Below are 25445 nucleotides of genomic sequence, written 5' to 3' on the forward strand. Positions count from 1 at the left end.
GATGAAAATCTCCCAGGTGTCGAATTAGTATAAGCCTTAATTATAAGACATCATCAGCTTTTCGAGATACTTGAACCCAACCTTACCCCCCCCCCCAAAAAAAAAAAAAGAAAGGGGGGGGATCGAAGTCCAACCAAATAGTTTTTTCTCTACAATCATCATTACTAATTCATAAGTCCATGAATTAGCAACAACAAGATTTTTTTACATTGACATAAATATGAGAGAACCACAATCATCAAATATGTATCAAATTTGGGTCTAAGTAGCTCATATGAAGCTAACTTAATATTTAAAAAAAAAAGAAACGACATTTGAAATTTGAAAAAAAAAATAAAAAAAAACTGAAAAAATAACAATTGAGAATTTTTAATAAAATAAATTTAAAAGAATTATTTAAAGAAAATTTAACTTTATAAAATCTAACCTAATATCAACCACCACCGGACAATAACACTGTACTATATAATTAGATTCATAAAAAATAATATTGAATATCTAATATAAAATTATTTAAAACCAACTAAAAAAAAACAACTTACTTATATTTAAATAAAGGTTATACTAAGCTTCTGCTAAATTAACAGCCTGCCAATATTCAATACATCACCTAATAAAATAGAATGTTTCATTAAGTAAAGCATTAAAAAATAAGGCGCTACTGCATTCCCCCCCCCCCCCCGCCTTTTTTTTTTTTTTTTTGCTGATTATGGTAGAGAATTTTATGCTGATTCAGAATCGTATAAAAACATAGGTCTAAAAATCAACAGAATGTGCTCTAATTCGCTGTTGAAGTTTAAAAATTACATTAAAAAACGCTAATATTCGCTATTTTTTTAAAGTTGTCTGTAAGGCAATCGTTAAGTAGTATAGGTTTATGTGTTATTTTACCTTTCCCTTACATCGGGTTGCCTGTAAGGCAACTCTAGTTTGTAAGGGCATTAAGTTGTTTTAAAACAACTTTTTATTAGAGAAGATTTTGTATGTGTGAAATACGAGCATAAAATTCTCTATCATAATCAGAAATAAAATAAAATAAAAAGGGGGGGGGGGGACTGCAGTCACGCCACGTTTATATTCTCGTAAAAGAAGATTCTATGGGAACAAGCATACAATATCAAATGAAACAATCATTGAGAGTCTCTCTGACCAACAACAAAACGCCAGTGCAGCTCCTTACTCTAGTTCTACTAATCAAGAAAATCCTGCTCCTTCTTGCTCTGTCTCTGCATCAAATGTTTCATGGAAAAAAGTTGAAGACATTGACTTTACAGAAACTATAAGTGAAACAGTTGAAGGATATCGACTTGTTGATGTCTCTATTTTAGCTGAAGTTTTTAGTAAACTGCCTTGCCCAGAATGTCAAAATGGAAAATTGTTGCTGGTCGAAAAATTTGCCAAAAAGAAAGGATTAGCTTCATCAATTAGTGTATTATGTAAATGTGGTTATAGTTTATCTTTTTATACATCCCCAGTGTGTAGAAAGAATGGATATGATATAAACTTACGCATAACATATGCAATGCGCACTATTGGTTTAAGCTATTCTAATCTGCAACGATTTACAACAATAATGAATACGCCTAAACCAATGACAAGAAATAATTATGATAAACTTTCCATTTGTGGACATGCATGTGAAACTGTTGCTGAAAAGTCAATGACAGCTGCAGCTATAGAAGTAAAGTCTCAGGTTGGTACGGAAATTGGGGTATCAAATGATGGATCATGACATCGTAGAGGCTACTCATCGCTCAACGGTGTAATCACTGCCATATCTGTTGATACTGGAAAAATATTAGATGTTGAAGTTATTTCTAAAACATGAAGGTCATATAAGATCTATGAGAAAATCAAAGGAACTGATCATGTTAAATATGGTTCCTGGAAAGCCACTCATATCTGTATCAATAAATATTGTGGTTCAGCGCCTGCAATTGAGCCTGAAGGTACTAAGAATATATTTGAGAGATCAATAGCAAAGCATGGTCTCAAATACACAAAATTATATGGCGATGGAGACAGCAAATCTCATAAATCAATTGAAAATGTTTATGGAGAGGATTTGAAAGTTAAGCGTCTGCACTGTGTTGGCCACATTCAGAAAAGAGTAGGCAACCAACTTCGCAAACTACGCAAAAAGGTTAAAGGTATTAGTGGTAAAGGCAAATTAACATTGAATATAATAGATCGTTTGCAAAACTATTATGGTATTGCCATCAGGCAAAATGTAGGTGACTTAGTAGGTATGAAAAAAGCAATTTTTGCTAGCCTGTTCCATGTAGCATCGACCAAAAAAAACCAGTGGCACGATCATTGCCCTAAAGTAAAAAATAGCTGGTGCTTGTTTCAGCGGGATAAAATAATTTATGACCATATAAAATTTACAACCCCCTCAAATTGAGGGGTTGTAATTTTTATATGGTCATAATTTTTGAACGCTGAGAGATAATACTATGAAACTTAAAAATTTTCGATGAATACAAGTCTAGTTGAGAATAATACTAAAAATATTTTATCAACTTGTTGCTCTCACGTCTGGGGCAGTTGTAGCAAAAATTTTGGGGCGTATTTTTTCCCAGCCTCCATTCACCGCAATTTTTTGCACACCCTCACTATTTGATATGAGTATAAACATTAAAATGTTTGGAGTTAGCTCCATGTCTGGAAGTTAGCTATCTCAAAGATCAAAAAATGCTGGATCCGCCACTGCCATGATTAAAGAGCCTGTCCCTAAGATTCGTTTTGTTGGTTTTGAAAAGCTAAAGTTTAGAATTTTTGATGCTGTAGCTAGTTTTAATATTGGTAGCGAAGCATCCTTGCAAATTATGGAGGTACTGAACTTGATCCCTGGAAATTATACAACAAAAAGATGCATCTCTATTAACAATTTCAGACTACGTCAAGCGCAGTACAAAAATACTGAAAAAGTTAAACTTCGTAGAAAGATAATTCGCGGGAAGAAAAAGTCATCTGATGATAATCAAAAAGAATATTCAATATTCTAAATAATAAATTCTAAATATTCAAAAAGAAGGGACTACTTATGAACCTGGAGCTTTTGTGTAATTGTTTCTTTAAATACAAATATTTATATTAGTGTTTTTTATGTTAGATTTAAAGCTGAAGTGATTTATACACACTTTTAAACTTGAAAGTTCTTTTTCTCAAAACAAGAGTTTTTTTTCGATAATCGAAATTTAGCAAATCATATCTCCTAAACTATAAATGGAAGAGTGGTGAAATTTTCAGGGTATATTTTTATGACTTGTACTTGCAACTTAAACTAAAAACATTTGAGTTAGGTCTTTTAAATCAAGAAATATTTTATATTGTCCCTATTTTAAAACATTTTGATCAAATACACTGGGCAATCGAGGCAAAAATTATAATGTTTTTTTGGTTTAAGTTGTAGATCTTACTTTAAAGAGTCTTGTGTCAAAGTTTCATTTAGACATATTAAACAGTTCTTAAGTTATCAATTGCTAAAAAAATTGACTTTTTCTTGAATTGCAGCCATTATGGACGACTGCAATGATTTTTTTAAATTTTTTTTTAGTAATTTTGCACTAATTTTGTTGGATCTACTATAAAATATATCGTTCCATTGCATGCAACACCAAGTTGTCATATTAGGTTTAACAGGGGGCATACCCCTTAATACTTAATTTGTAATAAAAAATATACTTGAAAAATATATTTTTGCCCCATTACTGTTTTTTGTTTAAAGAAAATAGTAATAAATCCATGATAATTCCCCAAATGACTTCATCAGCTGATAAATGTCGTAATTCCCCAAATGACTTCATCAGCTGATAAATGTCTCCTCGTGGGCACTTCACTTCAGTGTAAATTATCGTTATCAATATATCACATATCTTATTTATAGTTAAATTGAATCACTGTAAAAAGAAACAAATTATAACAATAATTTGTTTATTTTTAAATAAAAATAAATGAAATTATAATATTTCTATAAATTGCTAACACGCGCTCTGAGCCGATTGGGAATTGCACTTGTGAAATTTTATAAACTGTAGTTAGTATTGGTTTTTTAGTAGTTTATGATTCGCATGCTGTTGATATATAACACATTAAACAAAGTATAACATACCTAAAAAAAAAAAGAAATTTTCAAAAGCAATTTTATTGATGTGAAATTGTGCAATTTTTTTAGATAACTAATAAATGAGATAAACTTAAAGTGTTAGTTGTATAGCAATAAGAACTAGAAAAAGGAGAGGTTTCCTAGTCCTCAGCAAAAAACACAGGTTAAAAGAGTAAATAAATACTGCAAAGGATAAAGATTCCTGGTCGGAAACACCCTGGAGAGTGTGGAGAGGAACCAGCTTCCTTTGAGGAAGCACATCATCCAACACTATCTTCACCTCCGTATTCTGTATTCCAGGAAACCGCTTAAAGAGTTGGTGTCTTGCCCTCTTCAAAAAAAACTGTTAGGTTCGTTTTATATTGTCTTACATGTATATCTATCCCGTCATTTAGTTGTCAAATGGATATAGAATGCGAATTAGAATTTCATTGCAAAACTAATTTTAAAATGTATATTGATATTTTAACAATTTTTCTGGATTATCCTGCATTAAAGATGAGGCCAACTGTGAGTTTGGATGTCTCCTCTCTGGAGTCTTGGTTCCTTGGAGAAGAACAGGATTTCCAGTTCTGACCGGCCATTATCTGCGGAGTAATGTTAATCAGTTTGTGGAACAGTACATTAACCTGAGTAAATCTGAGAAGGTTGGAGCTGGCTATGAAGCATCACGCGCACGAATTTAGCATTGAGCTTGAAGGTAAGAAGTTGCAATATAGCTATCTCTGTCAATATAATCAATCATAGAGTTGTTTTTCAACAGTTGTTTTTATCAAGGTTTGTTTTGGGCAAGTTTGGATATGAATCTGCTAAAGAGCAGTCTGGAATCTAGTAGGGTAAAGATGACTGAAGACAATTTGGAGGATGAAGCTTTTATAGATGATCAGATGACAAACAGAAAGATATTGATTGGTAAAGTTGGAAGGTTTGAGTTTGTGGCACAGAGATCGGAAAGACAAAAGAATCAGGAAAAACCAAATGTTTTTGTTAAGGTTGAATCTGACACTGTTAACTTTGACTTTGCATCAAATACAAAGAGAGTGAATTTATTTCTGATGACGATAATTTTAAAATACCCAAGGTAAAGCGTCAGTACTGAAGTCGCGGAAAAACTACGCTTGGTATCTAGACTCTTCTTTGGTAGTAATGGTCTTGGCTTCCAAGGACAGTAATAACTTTGCGTAGATGGAGATGGTCAAGGTTCTGTTTGTCACAGAAAGAAAACCACTCGTAAGAGATAGAATAGTGGCGAAGATGCCTCCAATGCATGTTTACCTGAAGGAGAAACCTCCATTATTAACAAATTTCATCAAGAAGGAGAGTTGAACTATGTTCAACATTCTAAGCCTTACTATGGAGCAGTGTATTTCGATAGAACTACCACATCAGTTTTGGTATAAGTTTCCCGGATACATCAAATTTCAGGAGTTTGTGAACTCCATTGATGTTGTTAATGATTGCTCTGAGCTGGCTGTCAAGCTCATCCAGCAAAACATGGAGAAGGCCAAGAGTAAAGACAAACTGTAGCATCTCCAGGTCAAGAATGCTTGGAAGAAACCAGTTTGCAGAACCAAAGCATCATACAAAGAATCGACAAACTCTGTGCTTCCAACTCTAAATACCTCTACTAATAAAGAAATTGAAGTTTCTGTTTTATAGAACTGTTCTGCTCTGTGTATATTATTGATTTTTTTATAAAAAAAATTAAGGAAATAGAGGTCTTAATCCATTACATATTTTAATTACTTGCTTTGAAGAAAAGGGAAAATTAAAAAATTCCATCCACACAAAAAGTTCTATACTATAGCTAGGGGCAATTTTACGAATAAAATGAGGGGGTGAATCCTTCAAAAGTGCCAAATGCATTCCAAAAAAAAAAAAGATTCTCAAAACTCCAAATTTACCGACTAGCCGACTATATTCCTAAAAAAACCGACTAAAAGTTGAAAATTACCATCTTTGGGGAGGGTGTGAAACCACACTCCCACCACTCCCACCACTCCCACCACCCCACCCCCCGTAAAATTGCCCCTGACTATAACTTTGCTGAAACATCAGTATTACTTAAGAATATTTCTCATGATGTTAGTGTTAATATGTCAAAACATAAATCTTCATAGGTATTTTAAATTAGCAATAAACAATAATGGATAATATTTACTATTCCCGCCAGCAATCCAAAAATGGGTAAAAACAGGAATATTTCTTGGCAAAATTTTTATTTAAGTGACTGACGGTAATAGTAAATGTTATCCAAAAAAAAATTAAGAGAAAAAATTTATGTATATAAAGGACCCTAGAGACACTAATTAGCTACTATGTGTCACAAAATTTCATTATGAAAAAAAAATGGTTCCGGCTTATATATATATATATATATATATATATATATATATATATATATATATATATATATATATATATATATATATATATATATATATATATATATATATATATATATATATATATATATATATATATATATATATATATATATATATATATATATATATATATATATATGTATCCATTTATTTAACCATAAAATATGAAAATTTACAATAATATTTTATAAACTCACATAAATAAGGTTAGGTGTCGCTCATATAGTTAAAAACTAGTCAATGGAGTGACACCTAAAAAAAACAAAACAAAAAAAACAAAAACAAATAAAGCACAGAAAGAATTATAAATAAGAAAAAAAATTATGAAGAAAAAAAAAAAAAAGAAAGAAAGGAAAATAAAGCACTAATAAATAAAGATAATATTAATAATTGCAATGATAATATAATAAAAATAATAATATTAATAATAATGTGAATAAAAAAACAAATAATAACTATATCATGATAACTTTACTAAAAATTATAACTAATGATAAAAACAATGGTAAAAATAATTATAGTAAAGTTTATATCTACGTCAGAAATTAATAAAATAAACATAACAATTGCAAAAATTACGGCAATAATCATAAAAACTATTACTACAATTGAATCACTATCACTATCATAAATAATATTAATAAGATTTATAAAACAAAGGAAAACTGATAATAGTAATATTAGTAGAGTTAAAAAAGACAGTATAAAATAAAAGTAATAACAGTTTTATAAATACAGTAATATAAAAAAAGCAATAATAATAAAAGATAAAATTAATATTCATTAAATATATACTCAAATATAAATTTCTTAAATTGGTTTCGATTGAGAAGAAGAATGTTGGTAATAAAAGGGTATTTAGTTAAAATCTTTTTTTTTTATAAATGGTAATATTTGGTTCGAGTGAGAAATACATTGATGTTTAATAGAAAGCTTGCCATATTTGATAGTGTTGAAAAAGGAAGTGCGCAAGTTAAAATTTTCAGTATTTCAGTGTAATATTTGTGTGTCACTTTTTTTAATAAATAAATATAGTGATACAATTTTTCAGTTAAAATCTTATGGTCAACTGTATCAAATGCTTTTTGGAGATCAATAAAAACGCCACAAGCAAAAAAACAACTATCAATTGCACCACGAATCATTTCAGTAATAAGCGCATGGGAAGTAGAATGTTCTAAACGAAATCCAAACTGACGGCCGTAGAGACACTTACAATTATCAAGAAAGTGGTAGATACAAGAATACATTAATTTTTCAAGAATTTTGCTGATATTTGATAAAAATGATATTAGTCTATAGTTATTGCAGTCACGTATTGAGTCCTTTTTATGGATTGGTTTAACAGATACAGTTTTTAAAATATTAGGGAATATACCAGTAGCGAATGAGAAATTAAATAGTTTAGAAAGTTCTGAGGAAATATCATTAACAAGAAGTTTTAGAATAAAGGTTTGAATGCTGTTTGGACCAGAAGCCTTGCCATCATTTAAAGAAAGAATAACTGATATTATTTCATTTTTTTCAGTAGGTTTAATGAAAAAAGAGTCAGGGTTTGATGTTTTTAAATACTTATGGAAGTCAGTATGAGATGAATGAATATTTTTTTGCAGTTCTTCAGGGATTGAAATAAAAAAGGAGTTGAAAATTTCCGAGATTTTAACTGGATCATTGTTATGGTGTTGTTTGAAGATATACAAGATGTATATGAGATATCATTCGAACGTATATTCAAAAGAGTTCTAATACCCTTCCACATAGCTCTCAAACTATTGCTATTGGTAGTAAAGTAGTTAGAAAAGTGGTTTTTTTTGCTTCTTCGAATATGTGTTACAAGTAAATTTCTATAGGTTTTGAAAGTTTTTTCAAGAATTAGTTTGTCATGAAGATTTTTTGTTTTAAGGAACTTCTTAAATATTTTGTTTCGTTTTTTATCGAGGTTAAAATTGCTGAAGTAATCCATTGTTTAAGGCTTCGAGTTAAACCACAGTTACTTAGCTTTTTTAACGGTGCGTGTTTGTCTAGAAGAGAGTTAAAGGTAATGAAGAAATCTTTATATGATTTATTTGTATTACTATTGGAAACTTTGATTACTTTATCCCAGTTGATTTCCAAGTAATCATTCCTGAATTCTTCACTATTTAATTTTTTGAAGTTTCGAAGAATAATATTGCTTTTTCGAGAATTAATAATTCTTTTTTTAAAAGATGAATAAATTAGAAACTGTGGCAAACAATCCGATATTCTAATAGTTAGATTGCCGAAAAAAATATCTTTAGAAGTTGAATTACAAAATATATTATCAATTAAAGTACTTTAGTGATTGGTAGTTCTTGTTGGTAAAGATATAAAAGGAAGAAAGTTATTTGAAGCAATGGTGTTCAAATACTCCGAGATTGAATTATCTGAGTAGATACTTTCTTACTCCTGAATAGATTCAGGAGTAAGAAAGTGGCGAGCACGATAAAAAGATGCAACCTTAGCAGATGCTAATTTTGCAACGGATTTGATATGTGGTTTCCAAGAAAGACGTTTCTTCAAACTGTATCTATTATTTGACAGTTGCAAACAGTTAAACATTATTTTATATAATTACATAACAAATATATACAATACCATAATTAGATCTATAGAAATATTTTCTTTATTTAGTTAGACAGTAACACAATATACTCTGCAGATCAGTGACTTCAACTTTTTATTGTTTATTGACTCACCATAAGTATATAAGATTGCATACTGTTGACTTGTAAGAACTTTATTGATAATAATAAATATGTGATATGAATAAATAAATGAATAAAGGGATTGGAGCGAAATCTGTTGAATTTAATTGTATTAGTACAATAGCAAATAGCAATTTGAGAAATCAAAATTTTCAGGTACATACTATATAATTAATAAAGTAGAGCATTTTTATTGATAAATAATAAAGTAAGTGATAAAAAATAAATTAAACATTTAGTTTATGGTACCTGTGCAGTATAAATCTTCTAGCTGCTGCCAACAAGTTTTCTTTACCAGGTAGTAGTAACGCAGCAGGTAATGTTGGATCTAATAATGTAGCTGATGCTGGCACTGGATTAAAATCTTGTGTCTCAGGACCCATAATAACAGCAAAACGTGTTCGTAAAGATTTCAACATGTTGACAAATAACTGCTTATACCCTGTTACATGTTCTAAGTGAGTTTCTAAATCCATAATTGCAGGAACTATGCTTGACAATGCCATACAATTAGCTTGCAAAATGTTCGTGTAAACTGCGAAGGGTTCCAAAATCTTACATATAGCATCAATGGTAGACCATTCGCTAGCCAACAAACTATCAATTCCTTCTTCATCTAGAATTTCATTTAATGTTGATTTAAGTTCTAACAATCGGTTTAACCTTAGTAAAGAACTATTCTAGCGTGTTGAACAACTTGTAATCAACACTTTTTTAGTTTTGTTTAGTAGTTTCTGAACAATACTTGATTAATTTCTTTGCAAGTGCTCGAGCTTTTGTCATTACTCGGTTATATGCTGGCTGTTTATCAATCTCTTTCATCACAAGCTGCAATGAATCTGACAGGCAGGCCATTCTATTATATGGTATTGAATCAAGTATATTTGTAACTGGATCATTTTCTATTTCGTCATGTTCTTGTTGCTCTTCGTTTGAGTCAATTTCATTATCATCTTCACTAAGTTCACTTGTGGCTTCATCTTCTTGTGCTCTAAATTCTGTAGTCTCACTATTGTTTTCTTCTTCTTCTTCTTTACCCTTAGTATCAGCAGCTGCGTTCATAAGCTTTAGAGCCTTCACCATATTAGATCCATTATCACTGATTATCAATAAAACTTTCTCAGCAGGTATTAACCAATTTTTTAGTGTACGCGTAAGACATTCTGCTACCATTCCTCCTCTATGTGGATATTGCATTGCATGTAAAGCAAGAAAAGCATGCACTGGCATTTGCTTTGTCTCAGAAAAAAAACATCCGGATATGCCCAAAAATGATGCCGTTAATGCTTTTTTTGTCCAAATATCTAAACATATTGTAATTTTTCTTGTTTCATTAATAAGTTTCATTACAATCTCTGATCCTAATTTTTTTTTCTGTGTTAGTAATTGCATAACTTTTTTTGCACCTGGGCATTTAAATTTTGGCTGAAACTCTTTCAATAAGTTAATAAAAGCCGGATCACTGGCTCTCGATACTGGATCCATGCAACATGAAAAATATTTTGTTACTGCTGCTTGTAACCGATGTTGATTGGTATTGCTTGCTGTCCATTCATTATAAAACTTGTTCAATTTTGTGTGAATTTTAGTAACTGATCTCACAGATTCAGATGCGGACTTACCGACACTTACAACTTTTTTCTTGCAAGAATCTGCTTTTCGTTTATCATCTTTTACTTCAAAATCTTTATATACTTCCTTATGTTTTGCTTTTAAATGTGTTTTCAAGTTTGAAGGATTTTGGCCTTCTAATTTAACATTGCAAACTGTGTTATTTGATATTTGCACGCGGCAAATTGATTTACCCATCGACTTGTCATAATCGAAATAGTCCCAAATAATGCTTTCTTTGTGACGCCCAGATAATTGTAACATTTTAAAAATAATTAGTTCACTCAACTACTGTTTAAAACTTAAGTTTTAGTACCGTTACCGTGGAAAAGTGTTTACATTTTTACCGTTACCGTGTTATTACCGTGGAATTAATACCATAACTGCGGTAATTACCGCGGTAACCACGGGAAAACCGCTATTACCGTTCCTGTGTCACTCTGTGACACATATAATACCTGGTAATTAACTTGTGAAGAGTAACATTGGTAGAGGGAAGAATGAAAGGCAAAAAATACCCAGGACGGCCTCAGATGCAGATTTTGGATTGCATCCTTATGAACGCAAGTTATGAAGTAATTAAGAAAAGAGTTAGAGAAAGAAAAAAATGGAGACAATGGAGTAAAGGACATGCCTTTCGGCGGAGAACTGCATGAATAAATAAGCCATATGGCGCCTATATAGTCTTTAAACAGTTATACTTTATTAATATTTGTTACAACGCAATTATTGACGTGAAGAGCGGCTGAACTGCATGACTTTTCAGAGTTCTTCACTATTTAAAAACGCGCGCGCGTGAAGCTGTATCGCAGTATAGTATGCTTTGGTTGTATCAGCAATAGTGATCCCACAAGCATCAGATATCATTACAGCGCCTGCGTCTGATCGAGTATTTAGCATATACGTAAGGTCCCTGGAATCGTAAACGGTGCGTGATTTTACCATTGACTGCTGGAAATGAAAACTGCACTTTTATCATTCTCGTTTTCATAAGTCTTTCGTTTTAGTTTTTATTTCGTTTTTTATAAAATCTTTTTAGTTTTAGTTTAGTTTTAGTTTTCAAATTAATTTTCGTTTTAGTTTTAGAAAAACAGGTCGTTAACGACACATTTTCGTTTTCGTTTTCGTTAACGAGAATAACACTGGTTGTTATTTAGCTGATAAGTAAAGTAATTGTTAAGTTGATTAATAGTATCAGATTCTCTGGAGCAAGGAAATAGGGAAAGGTCATTTGCCAGATTATTGAGATGTAATATATTGTCAATTGAAGTTTGAAGACGAAGTTTATTATCCGATATAGAACTAAAAGGAAAAATACTGTTGCAACATGTAATACAGAGTTAATAGTTCATGGAAGAGTATTTTAATAAACTAAAATCATTATTATTTAAAAAACTACATTTCTTGTGGATTGAACTTAGGCAATGATTTCATTGAAGTGAATGATGATTAGCACGAATAATTTTATCACAAACTTTGCAGAGTTTAGACATAATAAGTAGAAATTAGTTTAGAAATAAAGATATTGATATTAGTAAGAATATTACAACAGAAACAATATAACAGTAGTAGTAACTATACGACAATATAACAATGATGAAGTTTATGATAAAAATATTAACAATATAATAATAATAACGAATAATAATAACAACAATAATAATAACAACGATCACAAAAATAGCAATAATGATAAAAATAGTGACAGTAATAACAAAAGTTGTAGTAGTAATTTATAATAAAAATATAAATACTATAAATATGACTAACGCTTAATAATAAAATATACAATTATATAGCTAATAATAATGTAATCAATAATATGATATAATAGATACAGTGGCGGATCCAGCATTTTTTGATCTTTGAGATAGCTAACTTCCAGACATGGAGCTAACTCCAAACATTTATATGTTTATACTTATGTCAAATAATGAGGGTTTGCAAAAAATTGCGATGATTGGAGGCTGGGAACAAAAAAGCCCCAAAATTTTTGCAACACCTGCCCCAAACGTGAGAGCAACAAATTGATAATATATTTTTTGTACTTTTCTTAATTAGACTTATATTCATCGATAATTTTTAAGTTTCATAGTATTATTTTTAAGCGTTCAAAAATTATGACCATTTAAAGTTTAACCCCCTCAATTTGAGGGGGTTGTAATTTTTATATGGTCATAATATTTGAACGCTGAGAGATAATACTTTAAAACTTAAAAATTATCGATGAATATAAGTCTGGTTGAGAATAGTACAAAAAATATATCACCAACTTATTGCTCTCACGTTTGGGGCAGGTGTTGCAAAATTTTGGGGCTTTTTTGTTCCCAGCCTCCAACCATCGCAACTTTTTGCAAACCCTCATTATTTGATATAAGTATAAACATAAAAATGTTTGGATTTAGCTCCATGTCTGGAAGCTAGCTATCTCAAAGATCAAAAAATCCTGGATCTGCCACTGAGATATGTAAAAATGAAAATAAATTGAATGAGCTAAAAAAAAAAGTTACTACAACTTCAAATATAACCGTAAATTTTAAACTTCTTTAATTATTATTCATCTTACTTAACTCGATGATTGATGGCAAATAATTAAAAGTTCTTTTTCTAAAATCGAATTTCGTTGTTGTTTTTTATTTTATTTTTATTTTTTATTTTTTATCTGTAAGCAGGTATAATCTGCCGCATTCAATATAAACACTTTATTTAACTGGTTACTATTGAATAAATATATAACTTTATTTAACTGGTTACTATTGAATAATTTATAACTTGAGTAATTTTTTTAAACAAACGATTAACTTTTTGACTTTTATATATAATTGCAAATGCTTTTATCTTCTTGATAAGTTTTATTCTTTTTATACAAATAGTTTCTATCTTCTTTTCTTTTTTTTTTTTCTTTCTCCTATCAACCGTTAGATAGACGCATCCGCCATTTGCGAACACCTTGCATCGAAAAAAAAGATATATATATATATATATATATATATATATATATATATATATATATATATATATATATATATATATATATATATATATATATATATATATATATATATATATATATATATATATATATATATATATATATATATATAGGTGAGAGTGGCAGAAATTGGAACAGCTCATTAATTGTAACACTTAGCTTTATTTAGAAACTGGAACTTATTCTACTTTCATGAATATTTTTTCTTGTAAAGAAAATAATTTTCTTTATTTTTTGAAACTTCTAGTATTTAAACTTAAAAACTGCACGTATGTGAATAAAATTACTTTTTTTTAAAGAAAAAAATTTTTGCGATCTAATTTTATCGTTGCATTTAAACGATTACAGAAGCTTAACGATATTGAGTTTGATGATAATTTTTTTAAAATTTTAAATTTTAAGGGTTTCAAGTCTATGTGATATTAAGAGCTTATATCGTAAGTTGTTACTTGTATGTAAATATTTTGCTACAACACCATGGTCCTATGTTGTCCAGAATGGAACTTCAAAAGTTGCCGTAATTGAAACACGATGTCATCTCATAACACGCTACTTGACGTCCGAATTATCAGAAAATTTCATTAGTCCGACTGTATAATATTTTTTAAAGCGAATTTCTTTTATAGACATAGTATAATTGTTAGACATTTGTTGCTTTTTTGGAATTGGTATTTAGTCTTGCTTTAAAGTATGAAATGATTTTTCACAAAATTTTTTTCATAGTCTAAAGTCTAGTCATAGTCTAAGGATATAAAGTTGATTGTAAACATCGTATACTTTAATTAACAAATCATTTTATCTTTTAGTAAAAAATAAAATGTAAAAGTTTTACAAAAGTTATACATTTCTATTTAATGGATAAACTTGTAAGACAACATAAAGTATATACCCAGCATAGGTTTTTTACTGTATATAGAAGTTAATATATAAAGTTGCAAACTTTATATAGTTTATATAGATTTTGATTTATATAGTTAATGATTAACTAAACAAAAATGATGAAAAATAATGATTTTATAATGAGTATATAATTAACTTAATCATATATGAATAACAAATAAATATATGAAAAAATAAGCCTGTAATAAGATTATAAAACTCTCCTTATGTATCTTCATAGTAATTTGCTTTTATTTTAGATGCAAACACCACGAAATTATGGAAAATGGAAAGTAGAAAACTTGAAAAAGGCTGTTGAAGCAATAAAACAAGGAGAAATCAGCTTAAATGAAGCCGCTTATGAATTTTGTATTCCAAAAGCAACTTTGTCAAGGCATATAAATGAAAAAAACAAAGTTGCTGTTGCAAATGTGAAATTTTATGGTCGACTTACCACCTTACCTAATGAAATTGAAACAGAACTAGCTGATCACTGTTTATTATTAGAATCGATATACTTTGGATTAAGGATTGATGATCTTCGTCGTCTAGCATTTGATATTGCGGAAGCTAACAACATTACACATAATTTTATCAAACAAACACGAATGGCAGGAAAAAAGTGGTATTATGCATTTATGCAAAGGCACCCACAACTGTCGCTTCGTGGGCCTGAATCAACATCAATTGCACGTGCACAAAGTTTTAATAAAGAGCGAGTGCAATCTTTCATTAATTTACTTTCAAAGTTATACATGGAAGAAAAGTTAACTCCAGACAGACTTTAAAATATGGATGAAACTAGTTTATCAACAGTACAAGATGGTCAGATAAAAATTATTAGTGCAAGGGGCAAAAAACGAGTTGGAATTATGACTAGTAGTGAACGAGGAAATTCAGTAACAGCTGTAGTTTGTGTATCTGCAGCAGGATTTTATGTTCCACCAATGTTAATATATAAACGCAAAAGAATGAAGCCAGAAATAACAAATGGTGCACCTCCAGGAACTGTATTTAGTACTCAAGAGAAAGGATGGATGTCAAATGAAGGTTTTTTAGATTGGCTCAATCATTTCATTAAAGTTGTTAAACCTTTAAAACAATCAAAAGTTTTGTTGATACTTGATGGTCATGTTACACATTCAAAAAATTTGGCAGCGATATATATCTAGCACGAAATGCTGGAGTGCGTATGGTATCACTACCTCCCCATACTACACACAGACTGCAACCATTAGATGTTGCGTTCTTTGGACCACTTGGTACATACTATGATGAAGCTATGCGAAAATGGATGCGGTCACATATATCACAACCAGTAACAACTTGGCAAGTTGCAGAATTATTTGGTGACGCATATAGTCAGGCAGCATCATTGAGAATTGCTATGAAAGGATTTCAGGCTAGTGGGTTGTGGCCTTTGGACATAAATGTATTCACTGATTCTGATTTTACAGCCTTTTCATTTACTGATGTTGGTCCTTCAAACAATCTTCAGTCATTTGAAAGTATAGATGGGATGACAAAACTATCTACAGATAAATCAAGTGAAAAAAAATTAAAATGTCATGTTTCAGTTTCAACTTTGTCTCTTTTGCCAGTGGTTTCACTTGAAGTAAAAAACAAAAAGAGAAGATCACGAACAACTCAGGCGGCTGATCTTACAAGCTCCCCAAATAGACGTGCTCTAGAAATTACACCAAGAAATCAAAAGCACACACTAAATCAAATAGCTTCCAAACAAATTAAAAAATCTACAAAAAAAAAGCTCACACTAAATCCAATAACTGCCAAACTATTGCAAAAACCACAGGAAAGCAAAGTAGCACTTGACTCAATCACCATGGACCAAATGAAATTGAGCACATCAAATAAAATCACCATCGCCACCACAGCACACCACATATCACCACTACCATCCCAAGTGCGAAAAAAGGATTAAATATTTGTTGTAATTTTTATTTGTTATTATATCTTTTAAATATCTTTTATTAAAAAGCTAATCAATTAATTTTTCCTTTGAGCCATAAGTTTTATAGCTGTAATTTATTCAAATATTAGAACTGTTCTAATTAAAGAATATATGTGTTCCATTCAAGGAGACCAGTTGCCTTTATTGGAACAAAATGGTGCCTTGAAAAATCAAAGTTTATATCCAATAAAGGTGCGATCAATAGAGTTGAATCATTAATAAAAGCATAGTAGGGTTGTATATCTATATTATTTAATTCATAAATGTTTTCATAGTTAAGCCATCTTTGGTTAATAAATATTTTTTCCTAAAGTGTTCCAATTAAGGCAACTCTCCCCTATATATATATATATATATATATATATATATATATATATATATATATATATATATATATATATATATATATATATATATATATATATATATATATATATATATATATATATATATATATATATATATATATATATATATATATATATATATATATATATATATATATATATATACAGTATCGGTATATATGTATATATATATATATATATATATACAGTATCGGTATATATGTATATATATATATATATATATATACAGTATCGGTATATATGTATATATATATATATATATATATATATATATATATATATATATATATATATATATATATATATATATATATATATATATATATATATACAGTATCGGACAAAACGAGTGCAACCAAATAATGCTAATTTAGTTTCTTTTTATAAAAGTGCTGCATTTTTTCAATTTAGAGAAATAACTATGTAACTGTTTAGAGACAAAGTTCATTATTTGTACACGAAAATTAATAAATTAATCAAAAGTATTAAAAAAACTTGGTTTCCTTCTGGACAAAACAAGTGCAACTCGACAAAATGTTGACCAAGCTGTATTTTGCTATCAATATTTCGTGGCGAATCCTTTGTTGTCGATCACAGCCTTGCATCTTGAGGCATAGATTCGATCAGATGACCAATGAAACTATGTGAAATTGCTGCCCAGGCCTTTTGGCTTTGTTCAAATAGTTAAGTCTTATTACGAACACTTATCACGATTAATTCTGCGGTTGACGATCTCCCACAGGTTCTCGATAGGGTCGAGATCCAGAGATTGAGGCGGCTAAACCATCACCGATAGGTGGTTGTCTTGAAACCACTGGTTGACTTCATTTGCAGTGTGTTTCGGATCGTTGTTTTGCTGAAAAATCCATTTTATTGGCATATTCCATTCAGAATGAGGTAACATAACATCTTTCAGGATATTTTTATACATGAAACGGTCCATTATTCCATCGTTTCGATGTATTGGACCTAGACCGTTAGCAGAAAAACACCCCCAGACCATTTCATTGCCTCCATTGCTTCACGGTCTTATGGCAGTAACATAAATCGAGGCGTTTTCCGGCCGGTCGACGTACACGGCAAATACCATCGCTCCCAATGATGTTGAACTTCGATTCATCACTGAACAGGACAGTTCGCCATTTCTGCACATTCCAGTCAATATGAGATGTAGCAAACAGGAGTCTTTTCTTCTGGCTTTTAGTGAAATAAGCGATTTCTTTGAAGGGCGTCAAGAAAACAATCCGGCTTCAACAGCACGTCGTCTGATTGTTCGGTCCGATATAGGCAGCTCTAATTGCTTTTGTATCTCGACTGATGATATCCAGGAATCCTTCTTGACGGATCTGACGATCATAGAATCCTCTCTAGAAGTGGTGGAACGCGGTCTTCCACCTTTGTTATTTGCTGCCAACTTCCCGAAGAACGATATTTGGAACATAGTTTTGATACGGTCCATTTTTTCACGCGATATTTATCACAAATACTTTTTTGTGACATTCCACTTACGTAATCGCCAATAATTTTCTTTCAAATCCAAGACTGTCGGGAGCCATTTTTGCACTTGAAGTCATAAAAATAATAAAAATAAATAATCACACTTCTCAAGGCTTACCGAGTTACATTTACCTTGTGATGATACAATAATGCTCTGTGGAACACAACGTCTTGGTTGGATGTGGACTGTATTGATGTAATGAAACACTTGTTGTATTTCACTTCTTGTATTGATGTTATTTGATAAAACACTTTGATAAAACTCACTTCGATAAACTGTCTTGATAATACTGACTGATTGACTTCCATATACTGACTGAATTACATGTTGATTTACATGTCTCTTATATAGTAAAATGAACCTGTGTGAACCTGTTCTGGAAAATTCTAGATGCTTCTTTTCGATGCTTCTGGAAGCTTCTGTATGCGTCTGGATGCTTCTGAATGTTTCTGGATACTTTTAGATGCTACTGGATGCTTTCAGATGCTTCTTCTGGAAACATCTAGAAGCTTCTGCATGCTTTTGGAAACTTCTGGATACTTCCTTTAATTATTAAAAAACTTTCATGACGTTGACACGGACCAGACTTAGGAAAATGAAACAAACAAAAAAAGTTGCACTTGTTTTGTCCGGTGCAAAATGGCACTTGTCAACAAAATTCTGCCTATATATATATAAATATATATATATTTCTTGAGCAACGCAATAGCAATAAACTTGAACATATTTTAAAGAAAAACACGATATTTTTTAATCTTGACTTGTTTCGTAGTTAACATACTACGTTTTCAAAGGATAAAACTACAATTTAAAACTCTGGATATAAATGTAAAATCAAAATTTGAAGACATTACAGAAAAATAATAACAGACAAATAGAATTGTTACCAACCAATAAAAATTATAATACAAATTATGATATCATAAATAGCAAATTTGTATTATAATTTTTATTGGTTGGTAACAATTCTATTTGTCTGTTATTATTTCTCTGTAATGTCTTCAAATTTTGATTTTATATTCATATCCAGAGTTTTAAATTGTAGTTTTATTTTTTGAAAATGTAGTATGTTAACAACCAAACATGTCAAGATTAAAAAATATCGTGTTTTTCTTTAAAATGTGTTCAAGTTTATTGCTATTGCGTTGCTCAAGAAATATATATCTATATATATATTTATATATATATCTATATATATCTATATATATCTATATATATCTATATATATCTATATATATCTATATATATCTATATATATATATATATATATATATATATATATATATATATATTTTTATATATATATCTATATATATCTATATATATCTATATATATCTATATATATATATATATATATATATATATATATATATATATATATATATATATATATATATATATATATATATATATATATATATATATATATATATATATATATATATAGATATATATATATATATATACATATATATATATATATATATAGATATATATATATATATACATATATTTTAGAGACTTCATGATGCCCGGGGTAGATCATTAAAAATTTACTGGATGCCCCTACCTTAGCACCACTAGGATAAAAATAATATAAATAATAAAACACTTATAATATTTTTCGTCCGCTGATGATGCCCCATAAATAAGCTGCTCGGGGAAACCAACCCGGATCCCTCACCCTCAGCGCGCCCCTGTATATATATATATATATATATATATATATATATATATATATATATATATATATATATATATATATATATATATGTATATATATATATATATACATATATATATATATATATATATATATATATATATATATATATATATGTATATATATATATATATATATATATATATATATATATATATATATATATATATATATATATATATATATATATATATATATATATATATATATATACAATCACATCATGAAATTATGAAAATTGTTATGCCAATAGCCCTTTTTTTTGTCGCTAGGGAGTGTTTTGTGATTATTTTTAGATTTTAGTTTCTGTTTTGAAAGTTTTTTAAATTAAAATCATTAAAGCAAAGTTATTGAATTTTTTTTTAAGATTAATTAAATTGTTTTTTTTACATGCTAAACTTCCTTTTCGGTGAATTATTAGAGAAATCTAGGATATGCTTAAAAAACAAAGTAAATAAATAATTTTAACCAATTTGATATATATTCAATATACAAATTTAACACTCTGACATTTTTACACTTATAAAACAATAATAAAATATTCAATCAACGTTAATAAATTTGCTTTCAAAATAATAATTTCAAAACACACCATTATTTGTAGGTGCCGTTTTACACCCACCTTTCCACCAACATACATACGTATATAAATATATAAACACGCATAGATTATTTCCTTCTAATAATATTCTCTTTTTTGAAGACAAGGTACACTTTCGTGAATTTTTTTTTTGCATTGAGAAGCGGACACGGAATCTTTCTCTTAAATTATATCGAAAACGCTTTACGAAGAGATGCGTTTTCTTCTTCCGTCCAACATTTCCAGGTTTTCTTTGACTAAATAAAAACACTAAACTATAAGCAACAACAAAATTTAAATACTATATTATTAAGGCTTTTATGATTTTAAAACGAATTTTTCTTTTTAAAAAAGAAGAGCAAAGTAAATTTAATTTCAGACAATAACCTCTTCGTGCGTGTTTTGTCTTTAATTTTGTATTCTTTTATACTCAACATTAATTCATTTTTTCTTTTTCCACACCTGTTTGTCTTAGAAGCTTTATTATTCATCATATATTTGTATATAAAACGACACTAAGTAGTTAGAAACAGATTTACAACAAGGTTTCTTACCATACAAAAAGACTATTTTACAAAACGGGATGTTTAAGACAAAATATGAGGTGCCTGTCTGCAAAACGCTTTAAGTCAAAAAAATAAAAATTGTAAGTTAATTCCATTTCCACATTCTACTAAAATCTGAAAATTTAAATATTAGATACTACATACTGAAAATTTAAATATCAGACCAATAAAAAAAATTTATGGTCTTAAAAGTGGACAAAGAAAATATCAGTTTCTGTTGATGCTAAGGGTTAAATGTAAGGGTTGTTGATGCTTTAGTCTTTCGTTGCTTTCTTAAAATGAGTTTACTTGAAGGCGTTTTGCAAATGGACTCCTTATATACTCACCTTAACTAACATATAAAAAAATTTTTATCACAGGTAACCAACATTTATATGCAGAAAAAAAAAAATCAAATAAAAAAGTTCTAAAGTAAAAAAAACAAACTAACCATTTCCTCCATAACCATTTTGTAATAGTGAATCGATTTTCTTATTTTGAATGCAATTTGCATCACCATTATCCATAGCAAGAAGAACTTTTGCTACTTTTGTTAATTCCATGGTAGAATCCTCCCGTCGATACCAATTTTGATGGTCATCTTCAGTATTCCCCACATGATTTGTAAGCCACAAAAGCTCAGAATTATTCATGTCTAACAACTGCAGAATGGTTGACAAATACTTTCTAATTCTATTTGGTGTAATAAGCTTTGGCTTAGACAAATAAGGCTTTTTTGTTATTGATTGCAGTGCATACCAACTGCGTAATTTAAGACAGCCTGTACCATTAGCATAATGCCTTGAGCTGATTAACAGTCTGACTGCATCTACAACTTCCTCAGTAAAATTAATTGGAGCTAATGCTTTCACAGTAGAACCTAATTTAATAACATATACAACATAAAAAAAAAAACATTAAAATTGTTATGTCTGAATAAAAACAAAATGTCTGAATAAAAAATAAAACTCTTAATATCTGAATAAATAAATGTATTAAGATGTTATTAAAATTTTAATAAGTGAATAAATTCCATACCTCTCCTTTTTTTTTGCCTTCAATGTAACATAGTTTTAATCCTTCAGCAAGTTTTTTTTCTATTGGATCGTCTAAAGCATTCATGTCAGCAATTTGGCGTTTCCACCTACCTTTTTCTACCATATCCCAATCTGGTAGTGTTAACTTTCCAGGTTCTCCACCTCTCCTAGCATTAAATGTTAGTATTCTTACATAAGTAAGTTTACACAAATGTATATATTCATTAGATGTAAGAATTGGATTGTTTAAATACTTGGTGATTTCGCTAACACAATAATTTCTTAAAACTTTTGTCGCTTTCTTTCGGCAACATTTCTAGTGCATTACCTTTTCTTAAATCTTATACACTGCGTGCATTGTTTAATAAAATGCTGTAGTCTGATTCCATAGGCTCTAAAAAATTCTGAATGTTTTCAACCATGTTTTGTAAGCCTAGTTTCAGGTACTCTAACTTGATTAATATAGCTAGAGTTTTAGAGAATATTCTATTCTTAAATCTCTTACAGATGCATCTTCTGCATTGAATTGTTTTCTGTATTGCAACAATAACTTTGCTAAAACTCAAAGCATGTAGCTCATATCATGGTAAAGGTCTCCTTCTTTCTTACCAAGTTCTACTGCTCCATAAGTCAATAATAGTTTATCACTGCGAATAATTAGATAAAATTCATCATGTTTCATGGTTGTAAGTATGTGCTCATGTACAATTCTAGCATTGCTGGTCAAACTGGATTCTCCTACTAATATACAAGAAGCTTTTATATAACTTATTTCCTTGTTATCACTGCTACGCCTAAAACAATTTGAAACATGTTCGTAAAGTTTCCTTGCTCAGAAGAAACCATTAAAATATTCACAAGCCAATAGCTCATTATCTTTGTTGACTGTACATTTTCTTACAGATGTTATTTTTTTAGAATTTTTAATGTTATTTATATTTATATTAAAATCACCTTTCTTCTCTATATAAGTCCACATACTTCCTCGCTCTTTGCTTTTTTTTTGGAAAACTAAGGGCTTCTGTAACAAGTTCTTCATGCCTATGAATATGTTCTAAATGCCTTGGGGTTTTAGAAAGAAGATCGATTTCACAAACAAGCTTTCGCCACCATAGATTAGGCGCCTTATAGTTGTATCTAATTTCAGTGCCTCGTAAAATTGTCGTATGTGCAAAGATACTCAAATATGGCTGAAAATCCACCATTATAACTTTAATAATAGCATTTGCACTCTTCATAGGACTATCATTTATATATTTACCAATTCATTCAGTGTTATTTGCATCTATGCTAAATTCAAAATAAAAATTTTTTAATTAAAACAATTCATTAAAATAAGCAAATAAAAAAAAACTGTAGATATTAAAAAAAAAAAAAATTTATTTGTAATAAATTATTATACTTACCAATACTTAAGTCGTTCATGTTCAAGAAAAAAAAATGAAACTGCCTTTGTTTTCTTCATAGATATCTTCTCTTCTTTCACCCTCTTCTAGAGATATTAATTCACCAAAATAAGCACATATAAATTGACATTTTTTTAGTATAACTTCAGTGAAAAATATCCTGAAAACAATTCATATAAAAATTTTAATTCCCATAAATTTAAAATTAACTATAAACTTATTCACTTTTGACTAACAATTAATAGCATCGATATAGTATTTTTTGAAATATTCAGGATCCTCTTTTTCTATACAACATTTATATGCAGTTGGATCGCATTCTAAAGAAGGTACATTGTTTCTAGATGGCCATCTTTTATTTTCTATGTAGTTTTCAAAATGTTGTAAATATATTATTTAATTACATTTTTAAAAATATTGCCTTCCCTTTTTTTACAATTTTACTATTACTGTACATTACTTAAACAATTTAACATTCGTAGTGTAGAAAAATATTATTTCAATATCTTTTGATATGGTGCATATTGACTAAAATATTAATACAGTTGATACTTTTAATTATAATATAATTCATAGTAACCTATGTAAATTATAGTAAATACCTATGTAAATTATAGATACTCTAATATTATTAAATAAGGTTTAATGCTTAAAAATATTTTATGATATAGAAAACAAAATGATAGGGTAAACAAAACAAAAAATTGATTAAATAGTTCAATTAAATTAGAGTTTATCATCACCGGATAATCAACTCTAATTTAATATTATATTTAATATCAGAGAATATATTTAATATTGTATTTAATATCTAATTTAATATTATGTTTAATATCGGAGAATATATAAGATATTATACATATATATAAAATCTTATATTTAATATCAGAGTCTCAGTTACAGTGCATCAAAAAAAATATTTTTTTAAAAAGAGATAAGAACAAAACAAAATCTAAACTAGATCTCAGGTGTTTAAAAAAAAGATGAATGTAATACCTGACAACTAAACATATTTATTTTGACTTAAATAATACATTTAATTTTAATGAAATAGGTTTATTAACACCATTACTGAGACTTATTACCTCTTTTTATAGAATTTGTTTTGACTTATTCTATAAAAAATAATTTTTCGGTGCACCATAACTTAGACTCTGAGAAAATCATGCATTCTAAGCCAGTGTAAACTTAATAATGGTCAGAACTCAACCATTTTAAATTTAAAAATGGTAAAGAATTACAAGTTAAATATTACTAACTTTTTATATATATAAAAATAAAAATTCTAATACTGTTTTATGAATTTTTAAATTAGTTTTAATTAAATGCATTTAATGCTTATATGTATTACAGTTAATACTTTTTTTGAACGCCTTTACTGACTTGTAAATATTATCTTTTTTCTAGATTTTGATCAATCTCTCTGAGAGAGATTAAAAGTTTGAAATTAAAACCTAAAGATTAGGAGTCTCTCACAAAAAATAATTTTTGATGCACCGTGAGACTCAGAGCGATGGGGAAATCATACTTTTTATGTCATTGTAAACTTAATAACCGCCGAGACTCTTTTACTTCTAATAAATATATAAAAATAAATTTTCCATTATTTAAA

The 25445-nt window shown here is 29.0% G+C and overlaps 2 protein-coding genes and 1 non-coding gene across 3 annotated transcripts; 1 reads left to right on the top strand and 2 right to left on the bottom strand.

Annotated features, from left to right (window-relative positions):
• Positions 1-8916: 8916 nt before the first annotated feature.
• LOC136086179 (zinc finger BED domain-containing protein 4-like) lies at positions 8917-11096 on the bottom strand. Its single transcript, XM_065808459.1, has 3 exons — positions 9967-11096; positions 9471-9884; positions 8917-9043 (listed from the first exon to the last, which is right to left on the bottom strand). Exons 1-3 carry the CDS (start codon positions 11094-11096, stop codon positions 8917-8919), a joined length of 1671 nt encoding a protein of 556 aa, XP_065664531.1.
• A 4398-nt stretch (positions 11097-15494) lies between these two features.
• Positions 15495-15875, top strand: LOC136086180 (uncharacterized). Its single transcript, XM_065808460.1, has one exon. The coding sequence runs from the start codon at positions 15495-15497 to the stop codon at positions 15873-15875; it is 381 nt and encodes a 126-aa protein (XP_065664532.1).
• A 4852-nt stretch (positions 15876-20727) lies between these two features.
• On the bottom strand, positions 20728-23995 carry LOC124816961 (uncharacterized). The gene is made up of 4 exons (XR_010641205.1): positions 23834-23995; positions 22429-23717; positions 21842-22270; positions 20728-21102 (listed from the first exon to the last, which is right to left on the bottom strand). It is a non-coding gene; the product is annotated as an uncharacterized LOC124816961 (transcript).
• Positions 23996-25445: the final 1450 nt, after the last annotated feature.

The sequence above is a fragment of the Hydra vulgaris genome, chromosome 10, assembly GCF_038396675.1.
Source record: "Hydra vulgaris chromosome 10, alternate assembly HydraT2T_AEP".
In the NCBI taxonomy this organism is placed as follows: Eukaryota; Metazoa; Cnidaria; class Hydrozoa; order Anthoathecata; family Hydridae; genus Hydra; species Hydra vulgaris.

What these genes read in the sequence shown, in the direction of transcription:
- LOC136086179 (XM_065808459.1), bottom strand. Translation starts at nt 11,096, where the DNA reads ATGTTACAATTATCTGGGCGTCACAAAGAAAGCATTATTTGGGACTAT. An exon ending in CTTGCAAAGAAATTAATCAA is followed by an intron (nt 9,885 to 9,966) that starts GTATTGTTCAGA and finishes TTCTTTACTAAG; the next exon opens with GTTAAACCGATTGTTAGAAC. An exon ending in AGAAGATTTATACTGCACAG is followed by an intron (nt 9,044 to 9,470) that starts GTACCATAAACT and finishes GTCAAATAATAG; the next exon opens with ATACAGTTTGAAGAAACGTC.
- LOC136086180 (XM_065808460.1), top strand. Translation starts at nt 15,495, where the DNA reads ATGGATGAAACTAGTTTATCAACAGTACAAGATGGTCAGATAAAAATT.